General features: G+C 41.7%; 1 protein-coding gene across 1 annotated transcript in view; it reads left to right on the top strand.

Annotated features, from left to right (window-relative positions):
* Positions 1-17,331, top strand: part of LOC144374019 (transcription cofactor vestigial-like protein 4) — a 134,093-nt gene that overhangs the window by 7,401 nt on the left and 109,361 nt on the right. Inside the window, exon 3 of the mRNA XM_078036975.1 lies at positions 8,576-8,651. Within this exon, the coding sequence (XP_077893101.1) occupies positions 8,588-8,651 (64 nt within the window). The 5' untranslated portion in view covers positions 8,576-8,587. The remainder of the gene's footprint in view (positions 1-8,575; positions 8,652-17,331) is intronic.

Below are 17,331 nucleotides of genomic sequence, written 5' to 3'. Positions count from 1 at the left end.
AGCAACTTAGTGAGACCCTGCCTCAAAATAAAAAACTAAAAAGGACTGAGAATGTGGCTCAGTGGTTTAAGTGCCCTGGGTTCAATCCCCAGTACCAACAAAGGCGGGGCGGGGAGTAAAGGTGGAGGAGAGAAGGGTAAGGAAATCTTAACCAGTGGGTATTCAGTTACCATTAGCTGGGAGCAGGAAGTTTTGATTTTCACAGTAGGTTGACCTTAGGTAATAATAATGTACTATATATTTCAAAAAATTAGATGAAAGGATTTTAGATGTTTTCACGATAAAGAAATGAAAAAATGAGAGATAAATTTACCCTCATTTTTTTTAAGAGAGAGTGAGAGAGGAGAGAGAGAGAGAGAGAATTTTTTTAATATTTATTTTTTAGTTCTCGGCGGACACAACATCTTTGTTGGTATGTGGTGCTGAGGATCGAACCCGAGCCGCACGCATGCCAGGCGAGCGCGCTACCGCTTGAGCCACATCCCCAGCCCCAATTTACCCTCATTTAAACATTGCACAGTTTTATATCAGAACATCAAATGGTACACCGTAGATTTGTTCAGTTTTTATGGTTTTATGTACCAATGAAAATGTATTTAAAATAAAAATCAAGGTGTAGGAAGAATAGCATTGTATTGTGGGTCAGAGGCTTAGATTCTAGTCTTAGCTTCTTGAGGAAGTCACTTATGTTCTTGGCACCTTGGTTTTTCATCTGGAGCACAATAAGAACAGTGTTCTTTGTCCATTTGGTCTAACTCACAGTTTGTGAGAATCCAGTGAGGTCAGTTATGTGTGTTTTGAAAAAGTATGCGCTACAGTTATGTGTGTGGTGTTGGTAGAGGTAGGGTGATAGATCTGTGTCTTATCTTGATTTATAACACAGCTTAAGTTGTGTCATTTAATCTGCAGGACAGGTTTGTGATGGTAGGAGGGTTAGGCAGTGTTATTATTTACTTTAAGGAACCTAAGACCAAGAGAGGTTCAGTTTCCATACAGCTAATGTCAGACATCAACCCAAAACCTGGAATGAAATAGGCATTCAGTGGTTAATTGTTGATTGAGTAGGTGAAAGTATTATAGTGGGGCTCACAGGGGATTTCTGATGTGGCATCCTGGCTATATTTATTTAACAGATGGTAAAGCGTGAGAAGAGAAATAACACAGATGAGACATTTTTAGCAAGAAGAGCAGAGAGGAATGGTTTGAGAGTTGCATGTGAATAGGAAGAATGTCACAGGAAGTTGGTGGAACATCATTTGGACACACTTTGGGGAAGAAATGGGAGGATGTTAAAGCTACAAGAGCCATGCTCGCCTGTGACCACCAAAATCTGGTGACAGTTTGGTCTTTGTTTTCATTTTAGTTACCTTCTCGCTGAGGCTGTTGGCCAACCAAATTCACCACAGTATGGTACACATTGGTGTTAGTTGCTCAGGGGCAAGGATTTTGCCTTTGTTTATCTGTAACATCTAAACAGAGTGTTTAATAGAAATAGGAGCTATTTAGTGGAGACCTCAATTCTTGTCAGCCAAAAGGGCCATACACCCTGTTTCATGGTATGATGGTTTATACCATTGAAAGGTATTAGCCAAGGCCAAGTTGGTTCGTCCAGGGAGTGTCCTGATGGGGAGGGGAATGGAGTCTGGACTGGTGATGTAGGAGGGCCACCAGGAATTAGGGCTGTTTAAAAGCATGCTTCTGGAAGTTGGAGAGACCATCAGGTGACTCAGAAGAGTGATTGATTCCAATTGTGTTTCTGACATTTGGCCAAGTGACAGTGGGACAGGAACATCTGGTAGTTTGAATGGAATTCCTCCCGTCCCCACCTCCACTGGTGTCCAACTCTAGCCAGAGAGGTTGCTTTATATTCTCACACTCCTTGCTGAATTAGCAAAGCAAGTGGCCGCTGTTACTGGGGACCCATGGCCCGAGGCATGCCTACTGCTGTAACTTCCATCTTAGAAATCTTTGTGGAGGGCTGGGGATGTGGCTCAAGTGGTAGCGCGCTTGCCTGGCATGCGTGCGGCCTGGGTTCGATCCTCCGGCACCACATACAAACAAAGATGTTGTGTCCGCCAATAACTAATAAATAAATATTTTTTTAAAAAAAGAAATCTTTGTGGAAAACTTTTATCACATTATTCTGTTCCGTTGCTTGAAAAAACATAATCTAATGCACTCCATAATTTTTGTTTTAAGACAGGCACTCTTATCCCCTCATTGACCAAAATGGCCACAGTTCTTTATAGAACACCAAAGTAATAGTGTGCAAATTTATAGCTGACCTTAGTATTAGTGCTGAATACATCTAAATTTTAGTAGTTTTGGAATTGTTACCTCTTCTTCCCTAAGTCTCAACCTTAAGCTTTTGGAGGAGCATATTATATGGGGGATCAGACGGTCTTAGGAAAGGAAAGTGGGCTGGTAAGTCAAAATGTATGACCAGTGCCTAAGAACACACGGTAGACAGTGCATGTTGTCTTCATGGTGAGTTATGATCGTGTTTGAGCACCACCGTGAATAAAGGTGAACCCAGAAATGGGTTTTCAACACAGGAGCACTGCCACTGGGCATTTCCTGTCTTTTTCTAGAATCATGTTTGTTTCCTCTTTCATACTATTATATTCTTGGTGTTCACAAGTCAAGGTATCCTATTTTTGGTTATCGCTAAATTATAACAAACAACAGCACAGAGGGTTGGTGGGGTCGTAGCTCGGTGGTAGAGTGTTTGCCTTGCATGTGTGAGGCACTGGGTTCGATCCTCAGCACCACATGAGAATAAACAAATAAAGGCATGCTGTCCATCTACAACTACCAAAAAAAAAAAAAAACATATAAAGAAAAGGATGTTATTGGGATATCCTTAGGTCTACCTTGTAGACACTGCATAATCCTTTGCAAAAGGTCAAAGGTAATTTGTGGTTCAGGAAGGATGTAATAAACCAGACATGTCACGTTGCTTCTGTGCTTCAACCAGTCAGACCGTTGAAGGGCTTTTCACCACTTTAGTAAAACTTCAGTATTATTGTACCCTTCTTACACCCTTTCTTCTCTCTTCTTGCCTGATACCTGTTATAGTTTGGATATTAGATGTCCCCCAAAAGCTCATGTGTGAGACAAGGCAAGAATATTCAGAAGTGAAATGATTGGGTTCTGAGTGCCTTAACACAGTGAGAGGATTAATCCCCTGATGGGGATTAACTGAGTGGTAACCAAAGACAGGTAGGGTATGCCTTTGGATTATATATATATTTTTAAAATATTTTTTTAGTTGTTGATAGACATTTATTTATTTATATTCGGAGCTTAGAATTGAACCCACTGCCTCACACATGCCAGGCAAGTGTGCTACCGCTGAGCCCCAGCCCTAGCCCGGGTTATATATATTGTATCTGGTGAGTAGAGTTAGTCTCTCTGTTTCCTGGTCATCCTGTGAGCCGCTTTCTTCCACCACTCTTCACCATCACGTTCTGCCTCACCTTGAGCCCCAGGGAATGGATCTGGCTGGGTGTGGACTGCCACCTCTAAAACTGTGAGCCCTCAAATAAACTTTTTCTCCCGTAAAGTTGTTCTTATTAGGTCTTTCGGTCACAGCAGTGAAAAAGCTGACTAAAGCAGTACCTCTTATCGTTTTGGGTCTCCCCCTGCATTCATCTCTTCAGGGAAATCTTTCCAGACTTCTGTATCTGCAGCAGTGGTCAATGCCTCATCCTTTTTTTTCCCAATACATTTACCGTCCTTTGCAATCTATTTAACATACTAGGCGTATATTTTTGTTTCAACAAAAGTTATTTTAATACCTAGAAAGTCTCCTCACTTCTTAGAGCACTCTGAGAGAGCAGGTAGGGATTTCCCCATTTTCACATGACAAAATGGACTCACAGAGGTAAAGTCACTTCCCAAAGTCCACACAGTTAGGAAGTAGCTAAGCCCAATGTCAAACAGGTGTCCAGAGATAACACTCTTAAATAAATAGCCATAATGCTGATTGGCTTCTCAATGTAGTGTGACCCTCCATCAAATGCTGTAGTGCCCCACCACGCCCACATTGTCAATATATTTTATTGAGCTGTGAATATTGTACAGCATGTAAAACTCAGAAGACCTTTTTTTGTAAAATTGCTGTTATCTTCCACCTCTATTTGCTTAGTACTTTTGTGGCTAGATAATGCCTGGTCCCTGACCTTTACCTCCCACCTGTGTTATTGGACCAGCCACTGCTGCCCTTATCTCACACCTGCTCCCTACAGAAGCCTCTAGTAATTCCTCACTTTACTCCTTCAGGTCAGACCTTCCTAGGCAGAACTTCTAAACCAAAGAAGTAGCATTAATTTCCTGTCACGGGTGGGCTCAGGATCTGAGGGTAAGAGTACCACCTGCCTGGCCAGCCTCTAGCTCTTGCCCAAGTTCACCCACTATGTCACACTCACCCAGACTTAGCTTCTCACGCTTCCTCACTTAGGTGCTCAGTTCTAATCAGGCGGGGGCTCAGGCTGCCTGTCCCAGGTGCTCATTCCTATCTCTGCCTTTCCTCAGACCGTTGACCCTGTGTGACTATCCTGTGGATAAGACAGGGTCCTCGCAACCTGGAAATACACAAGCAGCAATCAAGTAGGTAGGGGGAGGTCATGGAGGACAGACAGTATCATTCTGGAGGAGGGAAGCTGGGGACGGAAACCTGTGAAATGGCTTTTTGGAACATACTCTTCTCCCCCGCCCCCCCAGCCCTAGACAAATGAAAACTAGATGTTCATAAGGGCAGCACTTGGGCTAACATTGATCTCTCCTTTATCACAAAATACACACTTTAATTTTAAGTTATACTTTCTTTTATTATCTCTTTCATTTTATTTTTGTCTTATTTTTAGTGGTCCTGGGGATTGAACGCTTGTCTTGATGCTAGGCAAGTACTTTATCACTAAGCCACACTCCCTGTCCCTATTATTGTCTTTTTAAATATGCCTATCATTATTCTGTCCCATAGACTTGTTTCTTGAAGAAGATCATCACATCTTGAAATCAGAGATTATATCTTCTGTTTCTCTCTTAAATTTTTTTTTTTTAATATTGGTACTGAGGGCTTAACCCAAGGGTGCTCTATCATTAAGCCACATCCCTAGCACTTTTTTTTTTAACTTTGAAACAAGGCCTTGACTGGTTTCAAACTTATGGTCCTCCTGCCTCAGCCTCCCAAGTCTCTAGGATTATAGGTGTGTGCCACCATGCTTGACATATCTTTTTTTTTTTAAAAAAAAAACCTTTCCCAGACAATTTTCTGAATCCAGAATTAATTGGAAAATTAAAAACTGGTATGCTTCATAGATAAGTAGATGGAAGGTATCTTGAGGATGAACCTTAAATAACTAATCTCTTTCCTACCTACTTTGAATGTAAGTTGCTTGAGGGTTTAGATTTCAGAGTATCTGAGTAAACTTAAATATCTGATCTCTTATGCCAGAATTCTAGGTCTACTTCTTTGTATCATTTGATGCATTTAATGGTTGGATATTTTGCTTCTGTGCATAATTTTGCCTCATTTAAGGCATATGTTAGTATATATGTCCATTTGGGTTTAGAATTTTGAAAGCATTATCCTTTGACTTGAGGGGGGATTATTTAAGAAATTGTGAGCCAGGTGTGGTGGTGCATGCCTGTAATCCCAGAGGCTTGGGAGGCTGAGGCAGGAGGATCGTGAGTTCAAAGCCAGCCTCAACAAAAGCGAGGTGCTAAGCAACTCCGTGAGATCCTGTCTCTAAATAAAATATAAAATACGGTTGGGGATGTGGCTCAGTGGTTGAGTGTCCCTGAGTTCAGTCCCTGGTCCCCCTGCTCCCCATACGAAGTCGTGGACTTCAATATTGTGGAATAGAATGCTTATCAGTAATTCTTTGCTCAGAATCACAAGACCCCTCCGCCCACAACACCCTGGCACTGGGGACTAAATCCAGGGTTGCTTTACCACTGCGCTACACCCCCAGCCCTTTTATTTTGAGACAGGGCAACTTGGTGATACTCCTGCCTCAGCCTCCTGAGTTGCTGGGATTACAGGTCCATTCCGTCTTCTTTGACATCCCTCTCCCATGGGAAACCTGCCAAGAGCCATCAGTTATGTCTCCTCTGCAGTTTTCTTTCATCCCTTCTCTCCATCAAGTACTCATCGCCTTCTGCATGCCTGGGGCTTTTATAGCTTGCTTTTTGTATCCATCCACCTGCTTTTAGCTTCTCAGGCTCTGCTCAGTTCTGCATAGTGCTTCCAGAACAAGTTGCATAGACTGTGTCATTAAGTTATTTGTCTGCTCAGAGATTTCAGTGGATCCGTCACACCTATAAAATCAAGGCCAGATTCCATCAATACCTGCTGTCCTTTGCCATGTGCACATGGTCTGAAGATCATTTTGTACAATATTTTTTGTGCATCTGTATTTTGGCTGTGACCCATCACATGATTGTCAGGTGTGGAGATTTGCACAGGTGGCATTATGTTGGTGCTCAAAAAATATCAGTTAGGAGCATTTTGGAATTTAGATTGGGAATATCAACCTGTACTTCTGTATTCATTCTTCAGAGGCTGAGCCGTGGTTCCCTTTCTTCTGCAAAGCCTTTCAGAATTCATGTGTATTTCTCTAGGACTTTGTTTGCAGTCCTGTTTTGGCCCTTGGCACATTTTGCCGCAGCCTAATATTGCCTTAAGTGTTCCCCAAGAGATACTTTAGGTTCAAAAAAGGGCCAGTGAAGCTGAGTGATTTTGTGTACATAAAGCTATCAGCTTCACTGCCTTTGTCCCCCGCATAGGGCACATGCAAGAAAATATGCTGTTTAACTTGATTTGCTGCAGGGTTCCCCAAATTTACCATAGGAAAACATTTTTATTCTTACCAAATATAAGCATGCAGTACAAAATGCTTTGAAAAACACAGCCGTGAATCACGTTTCTTACATACATACCTGCTCTGCAGATGGAACCTTCTTTGAAGGCAACTGGGCTTTGTTTGTTAGTCCTTCCTTTAGGTAGTCCATGTTTATTGAATGAGGTCACATGGCAAGAAGAAGGATTGGTGTTTGAAGGCCTCAAGTATGAAGATTATATAGAAAAGCAGGGCTGTCACATGCTGTAACCTGCCCTGACATAGTAGATAGTCGGGATATGGTGAAAATACTGAGTAAATGCTTCGAGTTTTCAAAGGGTACAGTTAAGAATGGGTTTTCCTCAGTTGTTGAATTAATAGGATGTGTATGTTTCTTTCCTTAATAACCGTGTGTTTAAATAATCTGGAAAAGGGAAGCTGAGCAAAAGCAATCTAGTTTTCCAGGGGTTTCTTCCACCTTGAAATCTTATGCAGTTTTTGCTTTCTAGGTAACAGCATCTCCAGCCATTCTAATGTTTTATTTTGAGGCAGGGTCTTGCTAAATTGCTGAGGCTGGCTTTGAACTTGAAATCCTCCTGCCTCAGCTTCTGGAGCCACTGGGGTTACAGATATGTGCCACCATGCCTAGCAGGAAGCAGAGTTAACTATAAAAATCCAGTCTTATTAAAAAAACGTAGTGCTGTGGGCTGGGGGTGTGACTCAGTGGTAGACTGCTTGCCTAGCATGCAAGACAAGGGTTCCACTGAGGGCCTGGGCTCAACCCACAGCACTGCAGAGAAACATAAAATCTGTGGTGCTACATAAAGTGATAGACATTGATGATAGTACAATATGTACTATAAATTGTAACATTGAAAATTAAACATTCCTGGGCTGGAGACATAGCTCTGAAGTAGAGTGCTTGCCTAGCATGCACAAGGCCCTGGATTCCGTCTCCAACATCATGAGGAAAAATAAAAATCCTAATGGATTTAAGTCCATTTAATTAGCCAGTGGGATTCTCACACCACTTTTCAGGAACATGCTGCAGATGTGAAGTGACACCTGCGTGGTCATGCAGGCTCTCTGGTTACTGCCCCAAGAGGGTCTCCAGTAGCCCCTCAGCTAGGGAGGTGAGAGAACAAGAAGGTTCAATCTTAGTCGTTTCTGGGAAACTAATAAACCAACAACTACCGCTGCTAACCATCACCACCACCACAAAAATCACAGGCTGGCAGTAATGCTGTGTTCATAGACAGCTTTTGTTCTGAAAGCTATTTATTGTTGGTTATGTCTGTACAGACATGTTACACATGCGCATAAACATTTATAAGACAAATAACATGGGCATGAATGTTCACAATATTCCTCTTTTTAGTACTCACATGAGCTGCTTCCTGGAGTTGGCAAACTTGAGCTTGGTAGATAGCATGGAATTTAACCCTTTTCTCTGTTCCTGAACCGGACCTTTGTGTTTCTTCAGATGAAATGATTTCATCCTTGGAACAGTGATTTGTATTTACTGGAGGAACTGTTCTTTATTGATTGCTAGAGTTTTATTTATTTTTTCCTATTCTGTTGATGGGGATGGAACCCAGGGCCTCATTTATGCTAAGTACATTCTCTGAGCTACACTCCCAGTCCCGCTAACTACTAGAATTCTAAAAGTCTTTTGGGTTCTGTTTAAATTCCTTATTTTCCCCCACCTCACCTCTCTATTTTCCTTTTAGGCTCAACCAGGAATGGAGACACCGTTGGATGTGTTGTCCAGGGCAGCATCTCTGGTCCATGCTGATGATGAAAAACGTAAGTCAGGAATCTTTTTTCCTCCTTAAAAATCTATTTCAAGTATTTTTTACCCATGCTTCTTGTCTCTTGCATCATATTGAAATGATGTGCTTCTCCATGTGGCTTTGTGAGTATTTGCTGTTGATTTTGGTTGTTTTCCTCAGTATACCAGCTTGGCATCCTTATTTTTATTTGCAAGTATCAGAACTTTTTTTTTCTCTTCTGGGGACTAGAACTCAGGGCTCACATGTGCTAAGCAAGTGCTCTACCACTGAGCTACAGGTCAAGTATTCTTTTTTTTTTTTTTTTTTTGGTACCAAGATTGAACCTAAGGGAACTCAACCACTGAGCCTTGTCCCTAGGCCTTTTAATATTTATTTAGAGACAGAAGTCTTGCTAAGTTGCTCACTTAGTTGCTGAAGCTGGCTTTGAACATGCCATCCTCCTGCCTCAGCCTCCCAAACCGCTGGTATTATAACTGTGCTCCACTGTGTCTAGCCCAGAAACTTTTCTTCTTCTTCTTCCTCTTTTTTTTTTTTTGGCCATATTGGGGATTGGACCCAGGTCCTTTGTATGGTGGGCAAGCACTCTGCAGTGAGCCCAAGCCACATCTCCAGACTTAAGCACTAAAATATTAAGAACAAAACCCCAAAAACTCAAGGTTGAACTGCTACCTATTATACAGTCTCAAAGATGAGCTACTTTCTAGTTGGGTTGTTAACGGACTAGCAGGCTGTGAAGAACATGTGCTTGAAATGTCAGATCTGTCCAGTTGCTGGCTGTTAGACTTGCTTTCTACACCCCAGTTTCCTCAGTAGTAATGTGAAAAAAGAATCCATGCTTATAAAGGGTTGTGAGATCAAATGAGCTGTTGTGTGTACGGTACCAGCGTTAGCTTTTAGGCTTCTCTCCCCACTCCTTGTTGATCCTCTGATGGAATTTTTTTTTAATATTATTGATGTGTCTCCCCCCACCATCTCCCCATTACCACTCTTCACACAAGATTGTCATTGGAGTAGTAACTGGCTGAAGTAGTCATTAAGAATTTTTTTTCTAGCCTCTTATATAATTCACATCTAGTTAGCCTTTGATTGTTGGGAGGCTGTAACTGCCTCTTGGTGAAGTATAATTATCCCTTACTCAGGAAATTGAAGCCCATGGATGTAAGTGTCATTCCCAAGGATGCTGAGCTAGGGAGAGGTGGCTGAAGGCTATTATCTGTCTCGGCAACAAAAAACCCTCTTTATGCCTCTGAGGTCACAATACATGTGACTGACTTGGATAGTTCTTTACAGACTTTGTTGAACATCAACATGCTTAATTTAGAAGTTTGGAGAGTATTTTGTCCAAATGTAGTTAGGGTCTGTGAAGCAAGATACTGTTTATAAAAGTGAAAGATGGAAATAACGACCTCAGGGTGGCTGTTGGTATAAAACCTTGAGTGTGGGGAGGAAAAACTTTCTTCTCTCCCCCTTTCTTTTCCTTTTCAGTCTCTCTCCTGAAGTTCAGCTTCGGGATCACTTTGTTTCAGTCGTATGAATGATTTTTTTTTTTTAACTGGGAATTGATCCCAAAGATCCTTTACCACATTTCCAACTCTTTGTTTTTTTATTTTGAAATGGGACCTTGCTAAGTTACTGAGGCCTCGGTGAATTGATGAGGTTAGCCTCAAACTTGCCATCCTCTTATCTCAGCCTCCTGAGTTGCTGGGATTATAGGCATTGCTCCACTGCACCTGGCCTGTAAATGATGATTGAATATTTATGTATATTTAAGGGATGATAAAGATGAAGAAGGTACCGTCCTTCCACTCCTGGAGCTTATAAACATATTATTCATAAGCTTTATCTTTCGAGTATATAGAGAAGGAGACGGTCTATGTGGGAGAGCCATTTTCAGAGAAAATGACAAAGACTGACAAGGGAGAGAAGACTGAGTTTTATCCAGCCTATTGGTGTTTTTGCAGAATACAGATAAATACACATGCAAAGCTAGAATAATCAGAGGGTTGACTTTCCTCTGGAACCTTCTTCCTATACCTCTGGTGACTTCATTTGGTTCAGGAATGGAGTGGCAAGTTCTTGGAATCCCTCTGTCCATGATTTCAGCTCTTCAGGATCATTTTTTTTTAATCTGTATTTTTTAGTTGTAGGTAGACACAATATCTTTATTTTATTTATTTTTATGTGATGCTGAGGATCAAACCCAGGGCTTCACACATGCTAGGTGAGTGCTCTACTGCTGAGCCAAGACCCCAGCCCTCAGGATCATTTTTGACTTGGAAAAAGAGGGAAAAGAAGTTCAGTGATATCTGTAATTATTATTCTTAACATGTTGGCAACATTGTTTTTTTTTCTTGTGCTGAGGATGGAAGCCAGGGCCTTGGGGATGCTAAGCAGGTGCTCAACCACTGAGCCATATTGCTGTCCCTGGGCCCCATCTTTAAGGGGATTTCCTACTGTCAAGTTCTGTATACCACTGTTAAATTCAGAATTCTAATATAATAATAATAGCCGCGCACAGTGGCACATGTCTGTAATCCCAGAGGCTGAGACAGGAGTATTTCGAGTTCAGCAACCATGAGGTGATTAGCAGCTCAGTGAGACCATGTCTGTAAATAAATAAATAAATAAAATAGAGCTGAGGATGTGGCTCAGTGGCTGAGTGCCCCCGAGTTCAATCCCTGGTACCAGGAAAAAAACAAACAAACCCCAAAAACCAATAATAATATACCATAGTATAAGCTTGTGCCAATTCTATAATTTCTAAATCTGAACATGAAGTTCAGTGTCTTCCAATAGATTTCTTTGACTTCTCTGGACAAGTTGAACCTGACTCAGATTTCTCTGTCCTAAATTCGTTCTATTTTGGCTTTTGTTATAAATTGCTCTTAAACTTTAGGGGCTGTTAACATTCTCCCCAACACTTCCAAAGAGCCTTGTGTCTGTAATCTGATTTGGGTGTCTTATTACGAACACAAAAATGTTCTATTCCTTGAGATCAGCTTCTCAGTGCATGTAAATGACCCCAAATGATTCTCTTTACTTTTCTTTGGCTCCTGGAGAATGAAAAACTTGGGCATTTTTGAGGATGTCATTGTTCAAGCCTTTTGAAGTGAACAGTACCCATTATGACTTGAGTCTCTAATACCCGATGGCCTTAAGGCTTCAAAATGTCTACTGGCTTCGAATAAAAGAAAGAATCCCCAACAGTGCACTGCAGAGCTAAGGTAAATCATGAAAGGGTAGTTTTGAAGTAACTCAATCGTTGCTTATCTGAGTGTCCTAGAAGGAATAAATTTACTTAAAATAATCATCTCACTGCTCATGAGACATTGATTTCATCAGCGTGCATCCTGGAAGGTACCGAATGAAAATCCAACTCCAGGTTGTTCTCATTCCCTGTGCAGGAGGAATCTGTCAGTGATCCTTCATGCCGGTGCTAGCAAGTCCCTGACTTTTTCCATCTTTATTTAAATAGTAAAAATTGATCAAAACAGAGACCAGGGCATTTCATACCAATATGCAGAACAATACCTTAGTGCGGTCATTAACACCAGACCTCATTTTCTTGTGATGTTTACACAGCACTTTTATTTTTCGGTAATTTAGTTCATGTATCTTCTGGATGATAAGATCTTGTAGCTGCAGACTTCTTTTCTTAGATCAAAATCTTTTTTCCCCACCTTGTGAGGGGGTCTTGTTCTGTTGCCCAACCTGACCTCAAACTCCTGGGCTCAAGCAATCTTCCTGCCTCAGCCTCCTGAATAGCTGGGTTGGTAGGCACTGAACACAGCACACAGATAAAATCATTGTGAGAAAATGCAGCTTTGTTCTTGAGGGCTTGAGTGGAGGGGTTAGTGCTTTTTCATCCAGCCTCATGAATATGCAGATGATCAGAAAAAGCCTGCTCAGGCTGGCTGGAGCCACTAGAATGGCTTGAGAGGACACAGACAGCTGCGGGTGTTTTGCATGTAGCATGTGCGCACAGAACCTCTCTAACTCTTGTTTGGTGAGATTCCTAGAAAGTGGATGATGCATCAGTGACCATCATCCTTCCAGGTAAAGAATTCCTAGGAACTCAAGCTTTGTATCTCGGTGAGTTGCTGAGGCTGGCCTCGAACTTTCTATCTTCCTGCTTCAAATTGGTAATTTTTGCATCTGACATTGATCTTCTGATCCACTAATGAGTTGAGATCTACAGTCTGAAAAAACATGACTCCGTTTATCTGTCTTTCATGAGATAAATTTACTCCTTGCTGCACTATTTTTCCATACTGGGAAGATCTGACCATGAAAACAGAGCAGAGTGTTCAGATAGGGCAGGGGATGGGTCTCCTCAGTCAGGGTCTCCCTGGAGGCCGGGAGCAGCAGCAGCAGCCCAACACACTGCAGGGTGCAGGAGGGAGCTGTGACCGTTTCCTTGGGCATTGACTCAAAGCTAGGAACAGTATAGACTTAGAGCAGAGAGGAAGGGCTGCTAATGGAAGGGTGAAGGTGACTGACAGGATGCCATGTTCCCAGTGCTCTAGGAAGAGATGTCCCACCCAGGCACGGAGTCTTGGTTCTGGGTAGAATGGTTTGCTGATAGGGACGGGAAGAGCCCTGATGGGCTCCTGTTGTGCATCAGGCTGAAAATCCCCACCTCCCCAACTTGGGCCTGGGACAGATGCATCAGGAGCGCCCAGGAGGAGAACACAGCTGTTCTTTTGGTCTGTTTCTTTCAGGGACCCCTGGTTTTGTAACGTTGCACTTCAGAAAGGTTAGATCTAAAATCAGTGCGGTGTAGCGAAGCCTTTGGGTTCTTTTTCTTCCAGCTCCTCTGTGGATTTTCATTTCTTCTGTCGTCTTGGGATGCGGGGCTGGGCTGGAACCCGGGACCTCTCACATGCCAGGCAAATGCTCGACCCCAGAGCTGCGTCCCCTGCCCTGTAGTGTTCATAAAGGACTTCACTCTGATAGTTGGAGACCAATTTGATCCCTCCCCTCTGTGGGTGATTTTTATCCTCTTGTCCTAAAACTCCAGAGGGGCTTACCACACAGGTTCGTGGTTGCTGTGCGGTTGCTTCTCAGAAGAGACTAGGGATATATATATATATATATATAAAATTGGGATTCACCAATAGTTTACCCCGCCCCCAACTTCCTTTATCATACTATTCTTTCTACAATATACACACTGTACTATAATATATATGCATATGATTTTTCTGAAATGTGTGAGAGTAAGTGGGAGATATTTTGCCTCTTTATTCCTAAATATTTCACCATATGTTTCCCAAGCACGAGAACATTCTCTTACATAACCGCACTGTGGCTATCTTTATTATGATGTTACTTAAATCTATATGAGCGAAGAAGAGGGTGTAATCTTCATGCTCCTAGTGCTTTTATAGCTTTACAGGTTGAGAATCCTTCACCTGAAATGCTTTGGACCAAATGGATTTCAGATTTGGGAATATTTGCATATATCTAATGAACTATCCTGGGGATGGAACCCAAGCTGAAACATGAAATTCACCTATTTCACTACCCTTTGTTCGCAGAAGTAATTTCATGCTAATATTTTTAGTGTGCCGGTGTTTTTGTTGTTTTGAGATGGGTTCTCACCATACTGCCCAGGCTGGTTTTGAACTCCTGGGCTCAAGTGAGCCTCTCCAGTACCTAGGACCACAAGCCCAGGCATGTGCCATTGTGCTAGGCATGTCCAGGTTGTGATTGCCATCTGTCATAAAAGGTCAGGTGTGGGATTTTCAAGTTGTGTTGCTCAAAAATTTTGAGATTTTTTTTTTTTTTTTTTTTAGATTGGGGATGCCGTGTAAGCATTATAAATTAAATATAGCCAATGAAAATTGGCCATGATACCACAGTTGATAGTCTCCCACAGCCAGCTCTCTGTTGTGCTAGCAGGCATCCCTGTGATGCCCTGGGTCTTTTGTTGCAACCCCCCACCACTTTTATCTTTTATACTCTTGTAAAATATTTCACTGTATAGATCATAGTTGCATAATTGGACTTTCTTAGTGCAGATGCCTCAATTTCATATTAGGCTGTTTCTGTCCTTCTCCAATTAGATGAAGAAAAAAAATAGTCACTGAAATCATATGGCACAAGTTGGTTTTCTAGGCTTATGATTCAGAATATGCCTTTTAAGCAGATTTTAAGAGATTTTCACTGAAATAGCACAAGTAAAAATTTTTCATGGTCCTAGGTACTTGAGCCTCTGTGTGAACTGCTGTTTAAGGGCTACTGTGTTGTCTCATTCCATTTTCATAGTGACCCTATCTAGTAAGCAGGTACCACGGGGCCAGGGCTGTAGCCCAGCAGTAGAGTGCTTGCCTAGCACGTGCGAGGCCCTGGGTTCCATTCCCATCATAGCCAAACAAACAAACAAACCCAGGCATGATAATCAGTCTTGTTTTATAGATAAAGAAAATTGAGGCTTACAGATACAGATAATTTGCCCAGACACACACAGTTGGTAGAGGCAAGACCCAGTTTTGAACTGAAGCAGCCTGGCTCTGAAACGGGAGCCCTGAATCTACTACTTGTCTTTACAGTTAAGAGTACAAGGAAGACTTAACTACTGATTGAAAAATACAAGCCTGATACACAAAACTCCTATGTCTATTCCCACCACTAATAAGACAGCAAAGACATTTTCATTTGGAAGAGTGTTCCTTGCCGGTAAAATAGCATTTCCAAAATAGGCCAGACCCACAGGACTGGTGACAGCTCATCCTCAGGAACCATCCTCGACTTCCCCGAGTTTAACTGCCTTCTTACAGGTACAGATGGCTCTGGAGTGCCTTGCCCCAGAATGTCACTCTGTGTTGCGTTTTTCTTTTCCAGTAAGTCCCTCAGTTAAGGAAAGGAACTTGGTTCAGATGATACGGGCTGCTTCACTAAATAGTGAGAAACCACAGAGCCACAGTATTTAGAGGCAAGGTAATCCTGCCTCAGAGGCATCCTAGGAGGACTCAGGAGCATGGCTACAGTTGCTGGGTACCTGACATCCTGAGAGTCTGTATTAGATCCTGTGCCTATCGAGGATAAGAGTCCTGTTCTGTTCTCTTTCATATTCCAAGCATGCCCCATTAGTGTGTATGGGTAGCATTCAATTAACATTTTTTATTCTTTTAAAATATTTTTTAAGTTGTACATGGACACAATATCTTTATTTATTTATTTATTTTTATGTTGTGCTGAGGATCAAACCCAGTGCTTCATACATGCGAGGCAACTGCTCTACTGCTGAGCTACAACCTCAGCCCAAACATTTTTTATTTTTACAGGTATTGGGTATTGAAACCAGGGGTGCTTAACCACTAAGCCACATCCCTAGCCCTTCTTATTTTTAAATTTGAGACAGGGGTCTCAGTTGCTTAGGACCTCAGTAAGTTGCTGAGGCTGGCCTTGAACTTGCGATCCTCCTGTTTCAGCCTCCCAAGTCACTGGTGTTAAACATTTATCACGCATAAAAAAGCCACTGGAGTGAAAGGTTCTTCTTTCTTTAAGAAATTAATTTATTTAACATTAGAAAAAAATGAGTCATTATAGTGATCACTCTTGTTACTTATAATGTGCAAATTTCCATTGGATACCATTTCGTAGTTTATAAAACATTTTCCTTTGATTCTTATAGCAAGAGTCTTGGCAAGGAGGCTGAGTGGGAAATCTCAGAGAAAATGAAGCTTGGAGAAGTTGGATGCCTAATTGAAGATTAGAATTAAAACGAATAAAACCTGAATGTGTTCATTCCCCTTGGTAAAGTGCAGTCACATGCAGTGGTCACCAGAACAGTTCACATGAGAGAAGTTGCAAAAGGTCCAAGCTAGGAAATCACAGTATCTTTGCTGATGTGTCTGCAGCCTTTTTATCTTTTACATGGTGCCTGGGATCAGACCCCGGGCCTTGTGCATGTTACCCCTAAGCCTCCTTCTGCATTTTCAAAAGAGAAGTGAATTTACTGATTTTTCTAAATATTGCAGCCACCAGTAATATATTTTGTGCTTTCAGTTGCTTCTCTTTTGTGCATAATGCCATAAAAAAATACCATCTCCCACTACTCTTTTTTCCTTAAAACCAAACCAAACTAAAACAAAAAACCCTTCATTAAACATAGAACCTAAAGCCAGGTAGTATTACTGGCTTAAGTCAGTCTCTAGGTGTGGGCAGTTGCTATAACCAAAGTTTGCATCCCAGGATAGACATCTAGCATTTCATCAGAAAGGCTTCCCCAGAGACAGCTGTTGCAAGCTTCTACTGTTTTTATAGTTTTTTTTTTTAATCGGATCAAATTCACATAATAAGTGTTAGAAATGGATCTCTACTGTGGCAAATAAAATGGCTTGTTAATTAGCATAATGGGTGTTGAAAATAGATTCTTCTGTTGAATAGCTCAGTAGATACTGGAGGATAGTTATCATATTTTCTTTAGACACATATTTCTGAGTCTTTCAGAAATCCACATTTTCCTTTAATATACATAAAAATGTTGTGAGCTATTTTAATGCCATTTGCAATTCAAATTGAAATTTGAGAGTCAAGAATCCTGGCATGGAAGTGCCTCCCCCCACCAGCCAATTTGGTACTTGCCTCCTTCCCGTCTTCCCTTCTCTCTGCAGCTTGAGAGTCTCTCTCTCCTACCCAGATCTTGTTGGAATAGCCCCACTGCAGTCAACCCTGGTTTTTGGATA

Source organism: Ictidomys tridecemlineatus, unplaced genomic scaffold, assembly GCF_052094955.1.
Source record: "Ictidomys tridecemlineatus isolate mIctTri1 unplaced genomic scaffold, mIctTri1.hap1 Scaffold_55, whole genome shotgun sequence".
NCBI classification, from domain to species: Eukaryota; Metazoa; Chordata; class Mammalia; order Rodentia; family Sciuridae; genus Ictidomys; species Ictidomys tridecemlineatus.
Note: the sequence above shows the minus strand (reverse complement) of the source record. Positions and strands in the feature narration are given on the sequence as shown.